This window comes from Trachemys scripta, chromosome 19 (assembly GCF_013100865.1).
Source record: "Trachemys scripta elegans isolate TJP31775 chromosome 19, CAS_Tse_1.0, whole genome shotgun sequence".
Taxonomy (NCBI): Eukaryota; Metazoa; Chordata; order Testudines; family Emydidae; genus Trachemys; species Trachemys scripta.
In genome coordinates, this window is record NC_048316.1 from 9,677,203 (window position 1) to 9,703,795 (window position 26,593).

General features: G+C 43.9%; 1 protein-coding gene across 9 annotated transcripts in view; it reads right to left on the reverse strand.

Annotated features, from left to right (window-relative positions):
- RERE (arginine-glutamic acid dipeptide repeats) overlaps window positions 1-26,593 on the reverse strand; it is a 396,982-nt gene that overhangs the window by 15,981 nt on the left and 354,408 nt on the right. For 7 of the 9 annotated variants that reach the window (XM_034753081.1, XM_034753085.1, XM_034753080.1 and 4 more), the window contains 7 exons: window positions 10,713-10,875; window positions 8,309-8,401; window positions 7,330-7,529; window positions 5,755-5,916; window positions 3,573-3,686; window positions 1,286-2,667; window positions 85-337 (listed from right to left, as the gene is read on the reverse strand). In XM_034753081.1, the coding sequence (XP_034608972.1) occupies window positions 85-337; window positions 1,286-2,667; window positions 3,573-3,686; window positions 5,755-5,916; window positions 7,330-7,529; window positions 8,309-8,401; window positions 10,713-10,875 (2,367 nt within the window). The remainder of the gene's footprint in view (window positions 1-84; window positions 338-1,285; window positions 2,668-3,572; window positions 3,687-5,754; window positions 5,917-7,329; window positions 7,530-8,308; window positions 8,402-10,712; window positions 10,876-26,593) is intronic. The other 2 variants (XM_034753088.1, XM_034753087.1) reach the window with 1 other exon arrangement.

Below are 26,593 nucleotides of genomic sequence, written 5' to 3' on the forward strand. Positions count from 1 at the left end.
TGCCTGCAATAACCACTCTAATGGAGGTTTGCAAATGCATCCCCAATATTTTACAGTCATTGTTTAATACAGATCCTAACGTACCCATCCTGCACGGCAGACCGATAAACCTACCGCCGCTCTCTCTGCTTCTCTTTCACGCTCCCGCTCTCGCTCCCTCTCTTTCTCCTTCTCTTTCTCCCTCTCCCTCTCTTCTCTTGCTTTCTGCTCTGCCTCCCGCTTGGCCTTCTCGATTGCCTCCTCTCTCTTCTTGGCCAGTTTGGATCCTGCCAGAGGCATGAAGTACAGGTCTGTCCTTGCGCATGAGTTGTATCCACGATCCAGGTGCTTATAGAACCTGAGAGAGAAAACAGAGAATTTAGGCCTGGGAAAGAAAACGCGACTGTGATTTGACATCCTCACATCAAAGGGGAATTATACAACACTTTGGATTTACATTACCAGCTACTTCACTGAAAGCCCAGAAAGGAACTAACTTTACTGTGTGTTCCTCCTCCACAGACTAGCCTTCTAGCAGGAACCTCTCACAGATGGTACCTGCAATATCAGTCGGAATACTCTGGCTGACGCTGGGCTGGATAAGGGTTTTTCATTCCCTGAAAAACGGCGACCGAGTGAGGGGAGATTTCCAAAGGCACAAGTGGGAGATATGTACCCAGCGCCCGTGGTGCCCAACTTCCCTCTGTATCTTTGGAAATCTGCCCCGTAAGCTTCATCCAGGCAACTGAAATAACCATGTTTTTCAACACAAAAATAGGCTGCATGTTGGAGACTGAATATTAGGGGGCAGTGTAAAAAAATACCCGTAGAAAAATAAAGAAGGGATTCTGTACTGTATCAGGAGAGCAGTAAGCTTTGGGGGAGACTGTGTATAATTCCAGGATTCCTGCCATACAATTCAAGGGCCCTGCTGCAAGTTTTAGAGGGGTGTGTGTGTGTGTGTGTGTGTGTGTGTGTGGGGTGCACAGGGTCTTACCTACAATGTGATTTAATACTTGAATGTCAGGTTAGGGAGACTACGCTAGTAACAACTCTATTCCAATATGAGCAGCGCTAGCAGAATTTCAGTGAGTGGGGACAGGCTCTTAGACAACTGTTCCATTGCCAAAGAGGTTGGCAAACAGAGGCTGCAGTACAGCAAATTCCCAATTCCAAGACTGTGGGTATCAAGGCTGTAATACTCAATCCCTGCTGGCCCAGCCAGCAAGCAAGCGGTGAACCTCTTAACGCAGCTCTGTGGAATGGCAGAACACAGCACGAAGCATCTGCCAACACCCTCCGTTACCTGGCTGATTGACTGGCATGACTCGGTGTGTCCACCACAGTAGGTTCAGGCGATGGGCTTCTGGGTGGGGGAGGTGGGCTTTCTGGTTCCTCTGCCTCATCGGGAGCCTCCTCTTTGATCTGAATAGGCGGTATTGCGCAGGACGTCACGACTGGAACGTTTCCACTGGAAGCCGCAGAGGTGGGGACAGATGTCTGAGATGGGACGCCAGGCACGGAAGGTGGTGTGGAAGTGGAGGGGCAGGATGGAGGAGTGATGGAAGGCGGGCCCCCAGGGACAAATGGATGCTGAGAAAAGGGTGCCTGGGAGGATACCTGATGGAGGCTGGATGGGGGGTGGCTCGCTGCTGGTGGAAGACTCTGACTCTGAGTCAGGACTGGAGGCTGGGCTGGAGAAGACTGCAGTGGCTGACTTTGAGGCATCAGCTGCAAGGGCGGAGGGTGCGCAGAAGGAGGGTGATGGGTGGAAAGGGAGCTCAGAGGTTTCAGAGCAGGTGGTGGCGGCAGGTTGGAATTCATGGAGAATGGAGACGGCCCGGAGAGGTGGGGAGGGTGCTTGTGGGACTGGGGAGTGGGAAGCTGAGGGATCGGGGTAGTCGGAGGGGGTTTGATGTGAGGCATGGCCATGGGTGCTGGAGGCAGGGGCTGCTCCCGAGGGGGCTGAGGTTGCTGCAGTGGAGCCTGTGCTTGCAGGGCAGGTTGCACTGCTTGAACTTGCAGAGCAGCGTGAGGGTGAGAAGCAGCCTGTGTCTGAAGGGGAACCTGAGACTGAGAAGGCTGTGAGGGGAGAGGGAAAGGCTGAGGAGGTACTGGGTGAGGCAAGAGAGGCTGGGCCTGCAGGTTATGAGGGACAGGCTGGACCTGGCCATGAAGCGGAGGCTGTGAATGTGGCTGCGACGAGGAAGGACCCTGGGGTTGACTCTGAGACACAGTCAAAGGCTGTAGCGGCGGGTGTGGTGAAGGGAGTCTCTGAGGGTGCAAAGCAGGGGCCTGCTGTATGTGGGAGTGAGGTGGCGGCGGTGCTGGGGGCTGGCTGGGAGGCTGAGACACTGATGGTGAAACCTGCAGTGGAGCTGAAGGGATGCTTGATACTGCTGGTATGGGTGTTGATAACTGTGTTGATACGGGCGGGGTAGAAGGTGGAGCCTGGGCAGGGACATTCTGTGCCTGGAGCACTTGAGGTTGCGCCTGTAGCATCTGCTGCTGAGCAGATGAATCTGAGTCACTCTCATTGTCCTGGGGGCTGGGGATACTGGGTGACGTGCTTCGGTTGTCCTGGTCAATGTCCTTTGGATCACTGCTCCCGTCGTCATTGACGCTGCGACTATCTGAGCTTTCACCTTCGCCCTCGCCCTCCGAGGGAGAGTTTGGCCTGCTGATCTCCTGTTGAGATGGGGGCAAAAGGTCTCTTTATAATCACTGACATGGCTAAGGAGAGCTACCTGCTCCCATTGGTACTGCCAGTGTAACTCCAGACAACCTTGTTTATATGCTACATTACTGCACAGCCACCCCATAGCCTTCACTGTAAATAACCCCTGTGGTACAGGGGATGCCAGCATACAGGAGCGAGGGCTAGAAAATCCCAGATCCAATGCTATGGGGTGAACCTGGCCAATTCCAAATGGACTAAGAATATCATGCATTAAATATACAACATTCAGGGACTCGCAGACTTAACTGGTTTCCTAGAACTTTTCGTTCAACTGCATCCCCCACCCCCAATTAAATTTCTATTTAAAAAACACGAGGCCTGAGAATGACTTCAGATACAATATGCTCTGTTAGGGTTACTGTGGCCAAGGACTCATGTTAATTTCAGACCTATCTGAAGAGGGCTCTCGCTTTGCTAATTTAGTATCATTTGGTTTCCTTCCAGTTTGTTGTTGAGAGGTACAGGGAAGAGAAAAAACTGATACTGAAATAAAATTTGGACACCGGTTAACAAAAACAAAAAAGCTAAAATCAAACTGTGCTAAGATCCTGGAGATACTAATGTGAAAAAAGAAGACACGCCTGGGCGTCAGTCTCTACCCACGTCCTTCCCTTCCTCTCCCTGCAGAAGGAATGCATTAAGAAGTGGGTTGCTTTCCAGCCACAGATTAAATTACAATTTGCTGTTCTGGCACTTTGGAAGCTCTTTAAATCAATGTTGCGTTTCTGGTTTGTTGTTGGGTTTGGATTTTAGACTCTCTCTATACTGGGGGGAGATGGTGGTGGCCAATTTTAGCCTCCAGTGGAGTGCACATCCCGTTCAGAGGGGAACAGGCTCTGCCACAGGGACTCACTTGAGTTTTGGATTTTTTGGCAGTGGTTCTCTCCGGTTCCTCTGTGTCAGATGCTGTCTTTTCCCGCTGGCGCTTGGAACTCTTGAGAGGAGAAGATGCCTCTTCTTTTATCTTCTACAACAAAAGGAACAGACAGGAACAGTTTATTAGGGAAGTGACGCTAAATGGAGCGCTTACTCACACTGGGAGGCTTCAGACTGATGCTAACAACACAGGAAAGTTCCTATGGAGGCGGAAAGCTGATCAGAGGTTGATTCGGTCAGTATTTAATGGTAATTCAATATACCTCTTCCCCCATTCGAAGGGGAGGACAGGGATCTGCGTTCTGGAGCTTCTGAGGCACTTGCCATCTGGTAGGAGCTGTTCCCCATAGGCTTTCATGTCCAAATTTAACTGGGGGCCCAGAATGAAGCTACAGTTCTGCCTCGGAGGACAGCAAGCTGGGAGGCAGCTTGCAAGTAAGTCCCTCACAGCATTTCTTACACGGGCTAGTGGGAGTAAGTGGACAACCTCAACAGAACCCTTATCAAGACATTATTATTTTAAACTCAGATTTCTAAACAGGAATATATTTAAAAGGGAAAGTGCTGATCCTACCCCTTTGACCTATATTAAGGTCCAAATGACATAAGAAGTGCCATACAATTTGCCAGACTGGATCAGACCAAAGGTCTGTCTAATCCAGTATCCTATGTCTGACAGTGGCCAGCACCAAAAGCTTCAGAGGAAGGTGCAAGAACCCTGCAGCAGGGAGATGTGGGGTAATCTGTGCCCCCATGAGACTGGATAAAGCCCTGAAATGTGAAGTTTTATATCCCTTCCAAACACTGTTTGTTAACATGAGCTGTAACATTCGATATTCTTGTTATCCATATAAATGTTCGATCGCTCAGAATCTGGCTAAGTTCTCAGTCTTGATATCATATGGAACTGAGTTCCACAGTCTGCTTACCATGTATGAAAAATATTTTTTTATCAGTTTTCAACCTGCCACTTTTTAAATTTAATTTCACTCACTGTCCCCCTAGTTTGTGTGTTATGAGGCAAGAACAGGCGCTCCCGATCCTACCTTCTCTAGACTATTAGTTATGTTATATACTTTTATCATGTCCTCTCTCATTTGTCTCCTTTCTAAATCACAATCTTTCAGTCTCTCTCCAGCAGAGGTTTTTTTCTATGTCACTAATCATTCCTGTCAGCCTTCTCTGAATTCCCTCTAATTCCACAGTATCCTTTTGAGATAGGGTGATATTTCAGATGAGGAAGTATCACTGATATATATAATGGCATTATATTTATTGTATGATTCTACATCCCACTCCTCATGTCTCATAACACTGTTCGTTTGCTGACTGCAGGTATACACCGAACAGAGATCTTGGATGTGTTGTCTAAATTAATGCCCAAGTCCCTTTTCTGAGTTGACACAGTTAATTAAGAACTCTAAAGTGTACGACTACTTCAGATTCTCCCTCCAACATACGTTATTTTGCATTTATCAACACTGAATTTCAGCTATCATTGTGTTGCTCATTCACCTAGCGTGGTTAGTCCCTTTGAAGTTCCTCTTGACTAATTTTGTGCTGCCTGCAAATTCTGCCACCTTTCCCCCTCACCCACTTTTCCAGACTATAGATAAATATGGTAACCACCACCAGTCCTAGCATGGAACCTGAAGACACCCTGCTGTTAACCTTCTGCCATGATGAAAACTGACCACTTATTCCTTCTGTGTCCAGTATTCGGTTCATCACAATGTGGTGCTCTTCGCCCCAGGACGTCTTGATTTCTTTAGTAACTTCTTGTGAGGGTCTTTGTGCTTATTGGAAGTCTAAATTGTCAGGTGTGTGGGTATGGGTGTGCTTTCAGAACAACAGTACCAGAGGATGCCTACGGCATTGGCTATTCACTTCTTTAGTATATAGTGTTTATTAAAAAAAAATTTGCTCATCACCATCATGTGTCCGCCTGTATATATAGAACAGCTCTGATCACTGGAACAACAACTAGCAACATCTACTCTCAGATCCAAATCCCAGGCCTTCCGTACATGCCGGAAAGCAAAAATCCCCAGGTCAAACCTCGGTCTCTGGCCTGTGCGCCAAGCTCCTAAACTGAACTCACTGAACTAAAAACAGCCCAGATCCTGAACCAAGGACAACAAATCTCAAGCAACTTTTACCTTGGTGGACTTCTTCACAGAATCTGCTTTGCTGTCATTACTGGAGGTGCTAGCAGCACTGGGAGAGTTGCGGCCACTGGATCTGATGTCTTCGTTTGTGGGCGAGGCTCTACCATCGGGGCTGGCTGGCTGCTTTTTACGACCACTACGTAGTGTAGACATCTATCAATTTAATACAAATAAAAAGCATATAAATAAACCAGTATTTTTCCAAACCTTTTGCTTTTTCCCCAAGTTACTGCAAGGTTGCACGCTCCAGCTCAGTGCCTGAGAAATGAAAAACCAAGAGCATTAAATGTTTTTACAATCTGTCCTGGAAGGCTCATCTGGGTTTAAAATGAAAGGAGGCAAATCCTTAACTTGCCTACCCAAAATCATGAAGTGCTGCTTATTTTATTAAGTAGTGTCTGCTTGAAATGAGAACATTAGAAAGATGTTCCTACAGCTGCTGTTCACATGCTAGGCATCTCTTTCTAAGGGGGAGGGAAACCTCCCCACCCTAATGTTCCATCTTAAAAAAAAAAAATTAAAAATCTGCTGGCATAAACCAAGACGGATATGAGAGTGGCCTAAAGAGATAAGGCATTCAGGCAGCCCAGAGCAGTTCCTAAAACCACTAACAGCTTCAATGTGTTTCTGTTAGGCAATGAGAATCACAGTAGATGTTGTAGCAATAATTAATGCCGTTTCATCTGTTCCCTCCTAATTTAGCAGCTGTTTGGATGACTGGCTACCATAAAAATAATGGAGCCAACTTGAGCTGACAGCGCAACCTGACAAGGTATTCGGCAGCAACGACAACATTAACGTGACCAGAAAGGTGGAGAGGGGAGGCTAGTGAAAAAAGAAAGCTGTTACTGTCTGACAGTCCCAATCAATCAGGGTTTACGGATGGCCAGCCCCAAACAAGCTGAAGTTTCCCCTCCAACCCTGTTGAGCAGTAAGTTGGCTCTCCACAAGTGACTCCACATCAGCAATGCTCTCAGCATATTACTGTGGGCAAAGCCCTTTGGGACAGAGTACCATACCTTTATGTCAAAGACTATGACTATTTTATATTTAGACGATGAGATTTTTAACTTCAGTGGCAGGGCGAAAACATTTGGTAAGCACAAAAAGCAGCAGCATTTAAACTTCTAAAATTCTTCCTTTAAAACGTGTCCCAGGGTTACCGCTGAAGGAACCCAAGAAGCAGGAAGACAGGTACCAGCGTGAATTCTGCTGCATATTCTGGCCATTTACCGTCTTTGATGATGGCAAGCTACCTTCATCCATTCAACAAAAAAAGAAGGACGTGTGTTTGGGACATTAAATATAGACCAAGTTTGACTAGAACTCTCCAAGGAGAGCTACCTCGGGCCAATTTTTCAAAAAGACCTCCAAAATTCTGCACACATGCAACTGTACATTTGCGTCTACAAATATGGCAGGCATGCCCAAAAGCAGTGTAGATTGTAAGTGTAGTTTTAGAAGCCTATTTGCAAACATGACTCTCTACGTTCGGAACTTTCCAACCTGCACCTTTCCTTCAGGGAGGAGCCTGAATGCACAGGTAACGAGGAGGGACGGGCCTACCGAGCCTCGACTCCGCCTCGTCCTCATGCTATGCTTTCCGCTGAGTCCATCCTCTTCCTCTTTGACGGGCTTAAACATAAAGGGCGGAGGGTCCACTGGTTTCTCGATGGGCGGGAGCTCTCCGTACTTCTTGAAGTGGATGCGGCAGTCAGTGCACAGCAAGATGTTTTCGCGACCGCCGTGGTGCCAGTCCTTGGAGGCTTTTGTTGGAAAAGGGATGGGGTTGGAAATATACAATCTATTAGATATGGAACATCTACACTTTGCATTTAATACAAATTGGAAGACTCCCGGCCTTTACTGGTGACTAAGCCTAAGATTTCTCTGGAAATCATTGCCTGTTCAGGGTGACTTCATGTTTCAGTTAACATTTACCATCCTCAATTACAGACTATTTCTTTAATTAAATAGACACCTGCTGCTTTGAAAAATAATAAAGGAAAAAAAGACTCTTCTGCAGCATTTGGGGAGTCTGTTTGGCAGCTATTCTTTCTTCAAGGTCTTGGTTTCTAAAAGTTAAATGCGTCATGAACATTTCATCTCTCCCTTCCCTTACTTACCTCCGGGCTCTCAGCATGCACTCTATGCATATGCACAAGCATCAGAGGGTTTTCAGGAGTACTTACAGGAGTGAAGCTGATGCAGAAAAGCCTTGATGCGTCATGAACATGTGTTATGTATCTTGACAGTCACAGTCAAATACTGATTTGCTATACAGTAAATGGATTATATAAGGGACGCTGTTTAGACATGTATGCATTACTGCATAAATGTCTAACTTCCAGGATCCTCTCCCATCACTGTAATACTAATTTGCAATGGTAAATCATGATTAACTCTTGCTAGAATGGGGCATATTTTGGCTGATCCATCGTTATGTTTTTAGAATAGCTATACAAGCATGAGAACTGCTCTTGCTTGGATGAAACTGTGTTGAACAGACACTAGCACAAGGCAAAGAGATACATCAAGTGCATACTGGTTGTGAAGCAGTGACGACAGGCGTAACCCTTCAGTTCCTGTTCACTGTCCTCGCTGTCAAAATCATCTTCGCTGGCTGAGCTCAAGTCCACTGAGTAAGCAAAGAAAAGAAGGAAAAGGAAAAATTAGAAGAGACTTATTTTGCACTAGTTGACTGAATAACCATTTATGGTGAAAAATTCTAGCTGTGTTTCTGGAGGTGCCATCTTTCACGTGAAACAAGGCTGATAATTTCCGGCAATTACTGAGACTAAGTCTCAGGGCAATTTTCAAGAGTAGGGATGTTCACCTGAAGTTTCTGGCCAAATTCCACATCAGATATTAATATTCTAGAGACCTATATTCCACCCCTGAAGTTTCAACTGGACAAGAGTTTTTTTTTTTACGCATAGCATTGTTGTGTACTCAAACAGAACATGCATGTGTTTCTGCAACAAGGACTTCTTTTCAAACTAAATATTTGAACAAATGTGTTCAAATGCTGTGTTTCACCCCAGAGATGGCTGAATTTCACAGGTGGGTGAAGAGATTCTTGTATAGAGTTTGGTAGTGTGTAAAGTGCTTTGCGATCCTTCTAGACAAAGGCACAACAAGAATCCAGTGCAATCATTCCTTAAAGGGTACATTTTATGATTGAATTACATTTTATTTATCGCAATTTTTTGGGAACTAAAGAGTATTGCAAGGACCAGTCACACTCCACTTGTGGTGAGTAGTCCATGTCAAGTCATTTGATCACAATGCCCATCAGCTGAAAAGCATAATTACCTAGTGAAAACTGCATTAGTGCAAGAATGCACACATTACATGTCACTGGAAAGAATCTGCATATTTGCAAGCAAAATCTGGCATCCTGCAGGATTCTCTAAAAAGCTCAGAGTGAATTCTTTATAGCTGAGGGCACTGCATTTTCTAGCTGCTTCCTACAAATTCACAAAGCAACACATGTCAATGTGTTGTCACAAGAACAAGAACCCTGTCTCAAGAACCATTTTGATGCGTGACCTCATTTGTTCAAATCTTTAGTCTGAAGAGAAGTCCTTGTTGCAGGAACACATGCATGTTCTGTACCGGGAGTCCCTCTTCAGTAACTTCCATTAGCAGTCATCATCAGTCCACATACCCTTCTACAAACATACATGGTCCCATTTAACAACTTAAGTTACTGCAACAGTGGCCGCTAGCACTAATCACATTTTCCAACTTCAATTCCTTCAGGTGTTCAAAACGTGAATGCAAAATTCGCACATGGCCAAGATCTTTATTCTACTGAGTTAATTTTGGTCCTAATCCTGCAATTGGACCCAGGAGTTCAATTCACCTGAGTCCAACGGTAGGGTCAGGACCCTTCTTTCTAAAGCAAGAATAAAAGTGATCTTTTGGCACAAGGAAGTTAACCTCCCTCTCTTACAACTCCCCACTATATCCTCCCCCCTTTTCCATCCCCAAAACCCTACTTCAAATCATTTTGGTGACATTTCTGACTTTTTTTGGGGGGGTGGGGAGAGGGGTAATATGCTGGGTTTAGCCCATAAAAGGGGATTAAAACTTTAAGGGAATCTTTAGCCTTTTTACGATGATATATTCCTTACAGCCATATTGAGATCAGTGGGGCCATAACACTTAGTGATGTGCTAGACTGCACTGGGCTCTAATTATTCTTTGAGCCAAAAGCACCTGAACAATCAAGATCATGGTGCTTCTAAGGCCACGTCTATACCCAGAGTGCTGCAGCGGCACAGCTGAACGGATGCACCTGCAGCGCCTGTCTGGTGAAGACGCTCGATGCCGACGGGAAAGCTCTCCCACTGGCATAATAAAACCACCCCTGAGAGCGGCAGAAGCTCTGTTGCCAGGAGAAGCTCTCCCACCAACAGCGCTTGTGTGCACAGCGCTACGTCAGTGTAACTTATGTCGCTCGGGGAGGTGGTTTTTCACACCACAGAGCGACATAAATTATGCCGACAGAGTGTAGTGTAGACATAGCCTTAGATTTGTGAAAATATACCAATACATGGCATGAGTTGTAACGAGCAGAAAGTATGGTCATGAAACACTGCTTGCAGAGGAAAGTTTGCTTTATTTCTCGCCTTTTTCCAAGCGCTGTTCCTAGAATAATCCCAGGGAAAATGCAACACACACAAGCAACTATAACAAACAGGGAAATTTAGAGCCTGGTCAAAGTCTCCATCCTACACTGGGCTTCTGTGCCTAAGCACTGCATTGCACATGGTACAAAACATCCCTTGCTATACTCAGGCATAATGGTGTGGGAACAGGAGAAGCCAAGAGCCTGAACTCCATTTTCTTGCTTTATTCAGCTGAAGGCAGAGAGCCACTACAATACTGCAGTTCTATGCATCTAAACAAAGATAAATGCGCTGCTTTTAGCCTCCACTTACAGAATTCGCTAGAGGGGGGCCTGGAGGGAGTGTTGACTGGAGTGGAAGCAGTTCGAGTCTTAATTCTCCGAAACACAGCCTGCCTTCGATGCCTACGGTGGGCTCGGGAACTTGCTGCTTCAGGGGTTTTCTTCCAATAGTAATAGAAAGTGATTAGTTCTCCCTGTAAACACAGAAGGAATATGTTAGAGGGGCATGCACAGCTGACTTGTCAGCCCTTTTCTCTTTCCCTCTCACACATGCGCACACACACAATAAAAAGCTTAAGGGTATATTTTCAGCCAGACAAATTCCCTTGGATAGAAGAGCAAGATATTTCTGGGGAAGCAAATTTCACAGGAGAGAGAGAGAGAGAGAGAGAGAGAGAGAGAGTGTGAGTGTGAGTGTGAGTGTGTGTGTGTTTTCCAGCCACCACTTTCATACTGCATGAAGTGCGGGTATTGGTGCTTCAGCAGGGGGCGCTCTTTACTTTGAGTCAGCCATATATCAATACCTCTGCAAAGAGTTAGTAGGCACTGTACTGCTAGAGGTACCAGCTCTCCAATGAGTTGTACACGCCATGTCCTGGCTAAAGATCGTCTTTAAAGAACCCTGGCACTTTCAGTGAGAGTGGGATCAGTTCAAATAGATGATATCCTGCCCACCTTAATACGCCCAATGCATTAAATACACTCCTGTTTGAAAAGCTGAATGTTAGAATAAAAACATGATTGAGAATAAGCGGTATTCGTATTATTCAAACATATTAAAGCAAACCAAACTTTAATCTGAATATATATGCCCACATCTAAGTTAATTAGGCAGGTAAAAGAGCACCCCCAGGGAAGCTAGTGATAATTCCATAGCATAATGAATCTGGCTTACATTCAAAAACCTAGAGCAGATGACATTCAAACTAGTGGATGAGATGCTGAGCTAAAGAACAGCATGTGGTTTTAATCTCCATTCTTTTACTTTGAAACCTCCATCATTTCCTGGTTTCAGAGCGGTAGCCGCGTTAGTGTATCAGCAAAAAGGAGTACATTTTCTGGCGACTTGTCTGCCTCTAAGGTAAAAGGTGGTGTTTCTATCAAGTTGCCAGAGAAACGGAGAAGTTCTAACTAGTCCCTTGAAAATCAACATCAGAACAAACATGCCTGAACTGCCCACAAAAAATGGTCTCTTTGAACTGCCTTATATGTGATTTAATCACATAACCTCAGCCTACTCTCTCTCTCTCTCTCAGGGCCAAATCCTGCAGTCTTTACTCAGCATAGATCACTTTAGTTAACTCTGTACTAAAGACACCTTCCTCAGTCAAACAGCATTGCAAACAGTGACAAGACATATGGAAGATCCTATTCAAAAAGTTACAGACGCTCCCTGACTTACGCAAGCGTTCCGTTCCGGAACGCCTTGCATAACTCGGGAACATATACCCGACCATTATGCAAACCAAATAAAAAAACCAAACCAAAAAACCCCCAAAAAAACAAACCAAAAAAAAAAAAAAAAAACCACTTTCTAGCTTACGGAACTTTTTTCGTAAGTGCCAATTTGCGTAAGTCGGGTTTGCGTAACCCGAGGAGCGTCTATCTGACACCACTTAAGGATTTTAAAGATGCCTAACTTAAAATAGAGAACTCTGGATGAAGTACACAACCACAACTTTGATTTTGGATAGCAGACAGAACGGATGTATTGTTATGAACTGATAGCGAGTGTGACTGATGCAGATTTATCAACATTAAAATGATACCCACGCCCAACCAATTTCAGAGTGACACTTTGTGTGAGAGAGAGGAAAAAAAATCACCTACATCCCTAGATTAGGTAGGATACAAGAATCCTCATGAAAAAAAAAAAAAACTACTCATTTTTCCAGAGTTTCCAAAAGTGAAGTAGGCAGGTATCATCATCATTCAATACCAATGGGTAAATATAGTGACTCAGGGCTTATCTAGACTTGGAACACTACAGCAACACAGCTGTACTGCTGTTGCATTTCAGTATAGACCCTACCTACACCAACGGGAGGGGTTCTGCCATCTGGGGCGGTGGATCCACCTCCCCAAGAGGTGGGAGCTCGGTCCATGGAAGAATTCTTTCGTGTACCTAGCGTTGTCTACATTGGGGGATAGATCATCTTAACTATATCACTTGGGGGGTGGATTTTTCACACCCCTGAGCGATGTAGCTGGGTCAACCTAATTTTTTAGTGTAGATCAGGCCTCAGGAACTGTGAATTAGCCAAGAGCACGGAATAAGGGCTGGCCTACACTGGAGTCTTACATTGGCACGGCAACACCTCCAGGGTCTGAAAAAGCCACACCCAAGAGACATGGCTATGCTGACCTATCCCCTGGTGTAGACAAGCGCTAGGTGGACAGACGAGTTCTTTCAGTGAAGTACACAACCACAACTTTGATTTTGGATAGCAGACAGAACGGCTGTATTATGTCATGTCATATTTCAGTGGGCCCGGAGGTGGAAGAGGATGAGCAGGCAAGAGTGCCATCTCTTCACACTGTCTCCTCAATCTCTTCTGGGCTCACAAATGAAGAGATGTCAGCTCGGTTACCTGGGCAGCCCAAACTTTCCTTCCGGAGTGGGAAGCTAGGTACATAAGGGCACTCTGGGGTCTGCCCAAGTTACTGAGCTGCCATCCCTCCTTCCAGAACAGAAAGCAAGGTTCAGGGATCCTCCTGGCACCAGGGATACCTTCAAGAATCTGGACCTGGATCCCTACTCTGGGAAGAGAGGATAGCTGAGTAACCCAGGATACCAAGCCGCCATCTTTCCTTCTGGAGCAGGGAGCCTGATCCAGGGTCCCTACTCCAGAAGGAAAGATGGTGGCTTTTGTTTTTTAGGATTTGAACACTGATGTGCACAAACACACATGCGTGTGTGTCTATCTTCCACAACACTACCTTACTTGACCAGACAGTCTCGCATTTACACGGAGACTAATTTATTAACAAACACATCTACTAATGCAATGGATTGGATTTTCTTAAAATAATCAGTATTTTTATGTAATTGAGTGGTAAAAATTTTGGGGGAAAATTGGTAAAAAGCAGAATAGCTTTTGTAAAACCCTGAAATATTTTTGATAAAAATGAGTAACAACCAGAAATGAAGGGCACTGGCCATTAAACAAAGATCCTTTGAAAACTAAACCTGCCTGTATTCGTGGGTAAAGCCCACATCAGAAACATACGTCTGATTCCAAACGGACCCTTCCAAACTTGCAGTCAAAAATCTGTACGAAGACTCAAATTTTAATATTATTAATGAAATAGACTCACTCAGCCAAGACTAAAGAAATGGGTGATCACAAGAGTTAATCAAATATAGTTAGGATTCATTTCTGGAGCTTCAGATACATGACCGACTAAATGACTCAACCTTCAGTCACAGCCACAGGGTTAAAAATCAACGAGGAAGTACCTAAGTAGGATTTTAATATTATTCACCCTATGGAACATAAGCACACAAATTCCAACCCAGGTTTTATTAGCTGCCTTGCCATCAAATACTATTCTGTCTACCTAAGGGATTAAATGATGGAGTGGAGTGAATCTGGGAGGATTAGGAATCGCATTTTGGTGACTGCATGGGTGGCAGGGGCTTGGCACAAACAAAAGAACATGTCACGGAAAGCTTTGGTCTACAAACAGAGAGCGAAACGGCTCCCGGCTTCACCACGAGTGAAGTCAATTGAACTTTAATCAAACATGCATAGTGTGTGCTGCCGAAACCCATTGCACATAAATTTAGGGAACAAAAGCTGTTGCAGGAATCAATAGCCTACTGAAACATTAACACAGGCAATCATTGATCAAAAGGCCCCTTTACAAAAGGCTGCCTTGCAAATTAGCTGCTGTTTTTGCTTGCAAGCAAACATGGGAGCGTAAACGCTGCCGACATGAATGGCCTGTAATGATCGTTTTGTTCCTGGTGATCTCACCTCATCTCAGAGCAAGGTCTTGCAGTCAACACATCTTACATCTCTGTACTATAATTGCTAACAGCATGATGAACTGAGCTGGTTTGGTGCCTGGGCACTGAGGGGAGGAGGGAAGAGGGAAAGAAGGTTCTTCTGAATCCACAGTGTTCTGGGCAGTAGCACTAGCCCAGGGAAATGCTCCTAACCAATCAGCCTATATTTAGTCTATTTTTAAAACCCTTTTCATGCCAGGAGTTGGATGTTCCTAGCAACAGATGCACTGAAATCATCCAAGATCAGATCAATCCTGTTTTAGTTCTGTCCTTGGGTAGTGGCTCTGGTGGGAACGCATTCCCCTCCTGCCATTTTTTTTTATTAGTAAACAGGAGTAATTTACCCCCAAATCTCCAAAATTAAAGACAAATAGTAATAAATTAAATTAAGAGGCATGATAAAAAGCTGAGGTCGGCTCTGTGGCTAACAAGAAAAGAGGGACACACTGCTGGGAAAGTCAAGCTCCACGTGCCATTTGAGAACAGATCAGCTGTCATGTCCTTCCGCAACCCAGCATTACTGATGGTGTTGCACAAGCTATTTGTAATTATTAGAAGGTTGTCTTCTTGGCATGAGGCACCGTTCTCTCCTCTGCCACCATTTCCCTCCCCTGCCCTCCTGTGTTCTGCTGCAACTCAAGCAAGCCCTCTGACAGACAATAAAAACACTGGGGCAGGCATTATTAACTACTCCAAACCCTTAACAATCGAACACGAAAGTAGTAAGGGCTGCATACCCCCAGTTTCTCATTTATTGTGATTTGCAAATGTTAAGTACATGAAACTGTATGTGCCATGCATCAGTGTGACTGTGTGTGAGACAAGAGACACATTACAGTTGCACTGAAGAAACCACTAGAGGACTGGCAAATCTATTACTTAATGGAGCTGATGTTCTACTAAGTGGAGCAAAAAGGCATTTCATGCATTTGGTTATAAATGATGGGGTAGCGTTCAGATCAGCTGTTGCCTAACAAAGGTGGTGTTCTCCTATGTGTTTCTCCTTGTTTCACACAGCCATCAGCGGAGTACTTCCTGTCGCAGCAGTTCCATTACGTTCAGCTCAGACTCACAAGTCCACCAGCAGCTTTGTGGGTTGTGCTTGATCTTTATTTTTCCAACAACACAAAATACACGAGTGGCTCGTTCCTGTAGCACTTTCTGACTATTTTGTCTCGTTTACCCAACTCCCGCACGTGTAAGGAAGAGTCCGACTGTGATAAACCAACCTCCTGTCCAAACAGCTCCAACTTTTCATGTTCTGATTTTGCTATTTGAAGTTCTGCTCCACAGTCAGGAGAGGAATCCCACTCCTGGGGCCAGGTTGGGACACCACAGCTGATCTCTTGACCCCTAATGCTATGGCAGCTCATGCACTCTCGGACTACAATGCTACTATGCCTGGATGATCAGCACTGCCAAGGAGCCAAAAATTATGTCCTTACAAGTAAAAGCATCGATGGGAAGAAGCCTAACACATCAAGTAAACTCCTGCACCTGCCTCCGTGTCCACTTGATTGTAGATCCTGGACCAGGCTCAACCATCTATTTACCCTCTGGCTGCTGCCTCCATCCACCAGCTTGGCCTGGTTTCCCCCCCATCGGAGAACATAACTCACTTTGGTGAAAGAGTGCCCACGCCCCCGATATCTGGAGGGTGGTCTACAATACCTAGCCTCCCTCCATACACAGGCCTTCCTCTTGTTACGGAACCTGAACACAAGTTCTGAGCTCTGGATATGAGAGAGTGTGCCAAACAGCATCATCCAGTATCAGCAACTGGCTTCTCTAGCTTGCTAGACCTACTCAGCCCCTTGCCTTCCTCCTCCCAAGTTAACTCTGCAGTGGAGACACGTTCCAGGTATCCACCTCTTCCAGTTGGAACACATTTCCCTCTCCCAGGTCTGGGACTAAATCCAGTCCCTGGGATAAGGGAGCAAAACTCCCACAGAAGTTAATGCAAGTTGCATCCTCTTAATAGAAAGGGTGAATCTGATCCCTGGAGAGATCTGTCTCTCCATTAATCTGCTTGGAATCCTTGGATATTCACAGCTAGTATACCCTTAACCTCAACTCGGGAGACATCACCATCCATCAAGTTCCTCTCTTCCCTATAAGCACAAATTCAGTCTTCTCCCCTCCAGAGCTTTGTTGTGCCCACCACACTATCAGCACCACTGGCAATTATTAGTCGGCCATAAGTAATGCATCCCCCTCATAGCGCAATGGAAGCAGCACTGTCTTGGGGCCAAAAGTCATCCTTCCTTCCCAAACAGCTTCCTTGGTGGTATTTGTGGGTCTCCCAGATTGAGGTGTCTGTGATGCTGCTCAGGGGCTATGTCAGAAGTATGAGAAATGCAGTTGTCCATCCCCCCTCTGACAGATCCATAAAAGAATTCTTCTGTTGACCTAGTGGCATCTACATTGGGGCTTAGGTTGGCTTAACTAGGTCTCAGGCATGTGAATTTTTCAAACCCCATCGGTATAATTTTTCACACCCCTGAGTGATGTAGTTGTGTCGATCTTGTGACGCTGTCTCGTGGTGTCCAGGACTGAGAGTCATCGTGTGACCCTCCTGCCTCCAGTGAGGAGTCATCTTTCTTGTGGTAGTTGGACACTCTACCAGCTCTTCTGCCACCCTTCAAGCACTCTTCCCTGGGGCATACTTTGCCTTGCAGACCCGAGTCCTGAATTCCTCAGAAGCATCCCCCTGTAGCATCCAGCCCCTATCATTGAACATGCACAGCAATTACCAGGTTCGCTACTCCCAGGGTACAGCATACACACATTATACTATGTTTGAGTCAGCTGACTATCAGCTCCAACACAACAACATAGCACTGTAATCTACTTATAGGGAAAATAAATATAACTTTATTAACAAAGGTAATGATTTAAGAGAGTGAACAGGGATAGTAAGAACGGGTTACAAATAAAACAAAGGTATCACAGACTTCTACTAGACTAAGAATTGCAGGATAAAAGAGGGGTCCTTGTGCCTTCTTCTTGTACCCCAAAGTCCATTGTTTTTGTCCCCACAGTCAGGATAACTCCCAGTGGTTTCCCTTCTGGGCACTGGCTCCAAGGGGTCTTCCCATACTCTTGTTTCACTCGCCGCCCCCTCACCCAATAACCTATTTTTTCCTGTTGATGTTTACATGCAGATGGGGCTTCCTCTGTGCTTGCTTTACAATGCTTAATATATACACGAACGGAGGCAGATTATTCCACAGCCCCTTGTCTGGCAAAACCAACTTGCCAACACTGCCTGGGGGGCAGATTCCAAAACATTCAGTACATACACACAATTTCTTAAGTGTCACCTGTACGTACATTGCCCAATGGTAAGGATCAGTATGACATAAGATTCCATGAGATACCTCAGACAAACCTTTCTGAGTAAATACTATGAAAGAAGCGTTTAGGTGTAATGAGTTTGTCAGGCCTGAAAGGAGTTGCTGACACAGAGTTGTGAGCCCTTTGCTAGCTGGCACCATACAAACCACTCAGTGTAGACCTAAAGCCTAGTCTACTCTGAAAACTTGGTCGACCTAGCTACATTGCTCAGGAGTGTGAAAAATTCACACCGAGAGATATAATTAAGCCAATCTAGCCCACGGTGTAGACCCCACTAGTCGGTAGAAGAAATTTTCAATTGACCTAGCTACTGCCCCTGGAGGGGGTGGATTTACTACGGTGACGGAAAAAACACTTCTGTCATTCCAGTAAGTGGCTACACTGCAACAGCATGGCTGCAGCTGTGCCGCTGTAGCGCCTGTCGTGTAGACGTTCCCTAGGTGTTATTTCTTCAGGCTGAGCCTTCTAACCACTAACACTGTGTTCGAACAGAACGGCACATCAACCTTCCAAGACTCAGTCTGCTTAAATCAAAAAGGCTCAGATCACTCCACCACTAACATGAAGCAGTGAGACTTGCTCCTGAGGAACTCCACCTGACAGAAGGTTTCACGCGCCACCGGAGGACAACTCAATTGCTCATGTCTTTCGTAACCCAGCATTATTGCTAGTACAGGAGATGTGTAGTTATTAGGAGGTTAATTGAATTGGCCTCGTTAGCACTGACACCCCTCACCCCACTTGGTAAGGCAACTCCCATCTTTTCATGTGTTGTAATATATATACTGCTTACTGTATTTTTCACTCCATGCATCTGATGAAGTGGGTTTTAGCCCATGAAAGCTTATGCATTTGTTAGTCTCTAAGGTGCCACAATGACTCCTTGTTGTTTTTGCAGATACAGACTAACATGGCTACCACTCTGAAACCTATTAGGAGGTTGTTTCCTTGTCACAAGGCACCATTATCTCTCTCCTCTGCCACCATTTTCGCTTCCTGCCCTCTTGTGTTATGCTGTAACTCAATCAAGCTCTCTGAGGGACACAATAAAATGCCTGGGCAGGCATTAACTACTCCACACCTTAAACAATCAACCGAAAGCAAGTAAGTGCGGCATGGCCTGATTTCTCACTTCTTATCAGTGGGTTTCAAATGTAAAATACACAGTACAAGCTGTGCCTGTGTGTTTGTGTTTAATCTTGCCTTAGGTAAACAAAGGATTAACACTATGTGTGCATTTCTGAATGTGAGAGGTTTGACAGCCCTACCACTGCAGTCAGTGCTCTTGTGAAGCCAGTCACATGAATACAACAACTTACGTTCAAGTATCTGTTACGGTATAACACAGTGAGCAAACATAATAACTGCTGTTTAATTTCCCAAAAGCATAGCATTGCCAAGAGGGGAAACAACAAAACAAAAACATAGCAGGGGGTAGTTTTAATGCAATTACACACACACACACACACACACACACACACACAATGCTCCTCAGCTACTATGAGTGAGGGGAGACTGGCACTTCAGTTTTACCACAAGATAAACTTGCCTAGGTCAGCCCTGTACCCCTGCCTGGTCTTTGCTTTGTTTTTATCTCAGGATAGGCTCATACTACTTAGTTACTCTGGGGTAAAACCACACCTTTTTTTAGCCCTGAAGACAAGCCCACAGCCTCTTGCTCAGTGGCTGTATTCTCCGAGAACAAAACAAAGGGCTGGTCTACACTGGGGTAGCTGAAGTCGAATAGTGTAGCTAAAGTCGAAGTATCTAGGATCGAATTCCCTGGGGTCCACACGGCGCGGGATCGACGGCTGCGGCTCCCCCGTCGACTGCGCTACCGCCGCTCGCTCTGGTGGAGTTCCGGAGTCGACGGTGAGCGCGTTCGGGGATCGATATATCGGGATCGATATGGCGGGTAGTGAAGACGTACCCAAAGAGAAGACCAGGAAGGAGCATAGACCTGACCTCTGCAAGTTTATTTAGTGGCGTAACTAAAGTATCTGGTCTTCACTGTGCATTTCTCTCATGAATGACAGTGACTCCAAGATAAAAAAAGGACCTGTTTTAGCAATGATGACAAGCTGGTGTGAATTGTTTGCATCAGTCTTAAAGGAGTCTCAGAGGTTTCCCACAACTACTCATAAGAGCCAGACTAAGACTTTGTCTTCACTGGCAAGTGAAAGACAAAACTTTTGTCCTTCAGAGGTGTTAAAACACACACACACAACCCCGAAAGACCAAAGTTTTGCAGATGAGAACAGTGCTCTTCTGCCGACAAAGCCGCTGCCACTTGTGGAGGGTGGAAGTTTTTTTTGTCGGCAGTTCTCCTGCCGACAAACAGCAGCTACACTGTGCGCCTTTTAGCAGCACGGCTGTAGTGGCACAGTTGTGTTGTTAAAAGCAGCATAGTGTAGACATAGCCTAACTCACACCTTGGGACTGGTCGAGATCCCCTGACATGAGAATCACTCGCCCTTTGGTTTTCGGCATCATCCACAGCCACTTTTTATTTTCTACTAGGGTTTTTACTAATGGCAGCACTTCATCTGCGATTGGAAAATATCTCCAGATACACATTATGTTGTTGCCCTCCATTAGTGTCTCAGCAGCAGGGGAATCAAATGTATCTTCTCCTAGCACAAATACTCTCTCATGGCATCATATAACTGAATTAAGAATGATGGAATAAAGCGTGGGGGGAGGACAGAACCAATGAGGAAAGACAGAGGGTAACTGAGATTGTAGGTGTTCCATTTTCTGCCCAAAGTAGCTTCATGATCACTTCACTGAAGCTTTAACCTGGGCGTTTTTACAGTTTTAATCTTAGTGCACATGCCATTGTCACAGTGACAAATAGGGTTGTGTGTGTTCTAATTAAGCAATAAGTCTCAATGGATTGTGCAGCAGTGCTGATTAATGCCCTCTTTGGATACATAAGGATACTGCACAGTCTGAAATGTCTTATTAAAATTATGAAAACAGGCTCAAAGAATTTTTGTGGTGTTATTAAAATATATTAAAAATCCTTCTGCCATCTAAAATGGTACCTAGGGAATCTCCTGTAAATATCATAATCTAACAACACATTGTAAACGCTTAAGAGATTCTCTCTATTTATTCCCCTACCTATTAGTTTTTAAACTGTAGTTTAGCTTTCTTCTCTCCTGCCCTCTGATTAGGACCCTTTCTACAAACCTAGATAATGCAACAGGCTCTGTTTTTCTGAACATTCTTTATCTTCTTCCCCCCAAAACTCAGTGTGATCAGCTGGGTTGGTTTCACTTTGTAAATGGAAGTCCAGTCCAAAAATGATTAATGTGGCGGGGGAAGGGAGAGCAGCTAGGAGGGATGAGTTTACGGAACCCACGTTCTCACTTGGAAATTTTAATGCCATCATTTCTCCCCAACACAAGTGCTCTCACAGATTTACTCAGCAATCCAACTGAGGCTCCGTCTGTTTCTTGGTATCATTTTGTAGCAGAAAAAAAGCTCAGAAAACTTTATGCTCTGCAATTATTGTTGTTAATGGAGAACTGTCAGTATGCCTGGTCCTGTACAGACCTCAGGAAAACATAGTGCCTGCCCCCAAAGAATTTACATTCTCATTTAGACAAGTGACACAATTTAGGTCTATAATACAAGAGAGTCAAAAGCACTTAAGTGATTTAGACTCCTAAATCTCTTTGGCTTTTAATGATACTTCAGCATTAAATGCCTAAAACACTTTTGAAAATGGAATTTATGCACTTTTGAAAATTCAACCCCAGTCTCAACTGGGGTGGTATTTGCCTCCACTATACAATTACATGAAATACAAAAATAAGCTGCTTGGGGACTGTGTGGGGAAACCTAAGGCTGCAAGAAGGATACTTAGTGTATGCATGGTTTTGAATGGAGTTGAAAAAAGAGTCAGAAAGGGTAAAGAGATCAGTGTAGAAAAAGATAAAAGGGAACAGAGGCTGGAAAGTGAGGAGTGAAAAACTACAAAAGAAGAGAATAGCATGAGAGCAGTCTGGAGTGTCAAGAAAAAAAAAGGATAGAGACAAAATATAAATGTGTACAGTAAAACCTCAGAGTTACGAACCCCTCAGAATGAAGGTTGTTCGTAACCGAAATGTTCGTAACTCTGAATAAAATGTTATGTTCTTCTTTCAAAAAGTTTACAACTGAACATTGACTTAATACAGCTTCGAAACTACCATGCAGAAGAAAAATGCTATTTTTAACTATCTTAATGCAAATGAAACAAGCACAGACACAATTTCCTTACCGTGTCCAATTTTTTAAACCCCCACCCCACTTTTTTTTTGTAGTTTACGTTTAACCCAGCACTGTGCTGTACTGTGTTTGCTTTCTTTTTTGGTCTCTGCTGCTTGATTGCATACTTCCGGCTCCAAATAAGGTGTGTGGTTGACCAGTCAGTTCGTAGCGCTGAAGTTCTACTGTATTTTAAAATATACTATACATATTTGTAATACACTAGTAATACTCTTCACTTATACACTATCTTTCATTTGAGGATAAAGTGCTTTATAAATATTAATGTATTTACCTTGACATACCCTTTGGACAGTAAGCATTATTCACATTTTACAGAAAGGGAAATAGAATCACAAAGAAATGACTTGCCCAAGGTCACAAAAGAAGTCAGTAACGGAGCTGCAAACAGAACCCTGGTTTCTTGATTGCCTCTCTTGTGTATTAGATACAATAAAGCCCCCTCCAATAAAGTGGAAAACACTCAATTGATTTTCTGCTGTTAAGTTATTTCAAATGCATGGAATTTACTGACCCACATTTTACTACTGACATGAGATTCCTTTTCAAAAAGTGCAATCCTGCTGATTACCTACATTGTCATGTGAATAGCTCACCCAATCAAAGTTAGACTCTTATAAGCAATTTTATAATACAGACTAAGCTTTACTGGACAAAAGTCCACCTTCATTAGACACGGTAAATTCACTGCCTGCCTGTTCCTCACTAGCTTAGCAAAGAATTCAGTGCGACTTTCCTCACCTCATTCTAGATTCAAGCTATTTGTTCTTTTAATTTCCAGGTTACCCTCTTAGTTTTTGACTAGAATAAATCAACAGAGAAATATAAATTCTACTAGTAAGAGTATAAAAAAGGTTGGCAACGAATCAGTCTGTGCCACATCCACTTCACAATTCTGGTGCAGTCTGGTTGCTAACATTTTCCAATGTTTGGAATTGAGGCCACATTTGCTTCTGGCAAGAAGAGCTAACTCAGATAATGCGCAAGTTACAGAAGTTTTCCTGGCTGGGTATTCTATGAAAATATTTCTCTTTCTTCAATTCTAGGGATTAAACCATTGGGTTTAACAACAGTTCTGAAAATCAGAGGCTTGAGGCAAGCTGTTGCATTCTTTTAAACCTTAGCCACAGTTGGAGACCTCTGTCACTCTCTCCAGCTGTACGCAGTGCTAGAATGAAAAGGAAGGCTCTTGTAATTAAGGTTTCTCTCTCCAGAGACTTCTCTTTTGTTAATCAACAGAGTCCTCTAATCCCCAAAGGAACCCACAGGCTGTTGGCTGCATCCATTACTAATTGTTAGATACCATCTTTAATAGCATCAGTTATAGTTCTACAAGACTGCTTAACGGCTGCCTATGATGCCAGGTAAATCTGGCAGAACGTACCTGTGGAGCTGCCCAATTAACTGGGTATTACAATACAAAGTGGCAGGTGGACAGGACTATCAGCAATGAAGGGGTTAAGGGCCTCCTTATATCTGATGATAACTCCTGCATTCTGCAGAGTGATTTGGGATCCAATTAACCCTTCTGTAGCTCTATTAGTGTCATCACAGGTACTGCAACTCTGATCATGGACCTGCTATTTGTTTGAGCCTTCTGACAAGTTCAAAGTAATTTAACTAATTTAAATAAATATCTTAAACTAACCCCCCAACACCAGGACACACTTTTGCAGGGCCTGTTCAGACACAGCTGCCAAACCTGCAGCTACAGAGGGGCCCCCACCCCATCTGGGCCAGGCTGCAACACTAGTGTGATGTTTACTGCGCATGCTCCAGTCGCTCTTGGCTTGAAGTGTGAACAGCTTCATGCTCACAGAACTGAGAGGGGATAATGTAGCCCATGCAGAATCAGGGCTTCTCTTTGTACTGAGGCTCAGGGTAGAACACATGACAGGTTCTTCCCTTCCTGCTGTTCAACAAGAGACATCTATTCATTATCCCCTGAGCCCTTCCAGCTCATATACAGATACACATACCAGTCCCTTTTGTCCTCCTTATGAACGCTTATTTCCCCCCTCCTCCTCCCCAAAAAGCTGGCATGACAGCTTGGGGCAGGTGGACGATACGCAGTTTACCTCTTGGTCATAAGAATAAAGGAGAGAAGGGGACAACGAATGGCTATGCAGTGGCAGGAGGGGAAACCCGCTCTTGTCTGCACATTTATAGTTAAGTTTTGAGCTTTATAACCATCCTATAAATCAGCCACACCCCTTTCACTCCTAGGTAACTAGATGCTCTCAAGTGCTTGCACACTATGGCAGCAATAAGATCAGTATATGTGCCTGGGTAGATTAGATATAAAGAACACAGAAGAACGTTAGGAGGAGGACTCATTCCAGGATGTGTTGCCCCCCCACCTTTTAAATATTGTTAACATTTAAATCTTAGCAGCATGACACGAGGAATAGCATTTTCTCAATCAGGCTGCTTGGCACCAACAATTCATCCCCCCAATTCAGTTTTCTTCTTGCACAAGCTGAATACTTCACTATTTCCTAGTTTCATTTAGCTGGAGTCAAACAGCATTTCACTGCAATTGGCTACAGCGCCATGTTACCTTTCTCACTGTTTTCTCATCCCTGTAACTAAACCACAGTTCCATCAGTGAAAGGAGGAGGAGAAGAAAAAAGCCATAAAGCTGCTGAAACTACCATGCTCCATCCCGTAAACATTTTTCTATTTATCTGCCCTTCATTACATGCACAATCTTATTATCTCTGCACAGCCTCAAAGTGACAGCCGTCAGGGTCACCCTATAAAATATACATTGGCAATGTTACATTTAATGACGGGAGCGAGGAGAAAGATGAAGGATGGGAGGGGTGGAATACTGCAGGACGTTTTTAAAGGGATCATCAGTTATATCTGTGCATTTCCCGAGGTGATAATTGAATGACAGTGGCTGGAGGGAAATCCATTTTTGAGCTCAGGAAAGAATTGTTAAGCGAAAAATGTTTTTGTATTGGAGGCATGTAATGGCTGCCAGAAAATGAAAAAGGCTCCTTCAACCACATCAGTTCTTATATTTTATGTCTTTTATATGTGGGCTGGCAATTATCTAGTACAATCAGCTTTTGAAATACAGCTTTAAAAATAAAGACAGACTTTGGTCATTATATCTTGTAGACTAAGAGATATTTTCTGTTGTAGTCTGTGTGTCAACTTCAATTAATTTAAATGAAGGATCAATTTTGTAGTGTGGAGAAGGTGACATACCAAACACAAGGGCAACCGCCTTTATCATCATCATATTGGTTTTAAAATAAAAGGTTAAAGCACAATTCTAATTATGTTCTGTATTTAACTAAAAATTGCCCTCTGCATTAAAGTGAAGTAGATATGCACTAATCTGTATTCCTTGTAATTTGGCAGCACTGTAATGAGGCCCTGAGTTACTAAAACTTCATTACTTAAAATGAAAAGAACATTTTTACTAATATTCAGTCATGTATCTTCACAGTTATAACTAAACTACACTTGTCAAAACAAAAAATATTTTGTGTTCTGTATGTTCACTAGCTAATTCACAATGGGTCTCCCAGTCATTAGTGTAAAATACTGTCTATAACTAACCAAAGCAAGAGTATTGAGAGTTAAGGTTGATACTCCATGATTATTGTATAATAATTTTCATTTTTATTACCATAAGTGTCAAGCAACCCGTCATGGACCAGGACCCCACTGTGCCAGGTACTGAAACAAACGGAACAAAACTAACTCATCTCAGTGCATGGGGACCTATGCAAGATCACCGCAACAGCCACAACACATAGGCACAGCAGGATGGGTTATGGAAAGAATATTAACCTTAAACCCACAAAATACAAGAAACAATGTGTTAAATCAGAGTTGAATCTGACAAATGTAGAGGTTTTTTCTTTTTAAATATACTTCTCTGCCTAGGACAGAGGGTTTTTTTTGGTTTTTTTTGTGCTATGCAAAGTCTCCAATCAGTTGAACTGGAAAAGCATGCAGTACTATGATGCACCACCATGGTATTAGCCTAAACAATAGATTTTAAATGGATAAGGAACACTCAATTCTTAAAATACTGTCAGCTATTGGTCCCATACCATTTGGAAGAATATTGAGGCTCTTGGAGAAGACATGGGAGCTTTGGAAAAAATAACTGATGAGTGAAGCTTTTATCCTTATTTTCTATCCACCACAAACCCTTATGCAAAATCTGTGTGTAACAGACATTTTACAGCCGTTCTTCCATTCCAGTTTAGCAGTCACTGTTTATTCATAGATTCACAGAT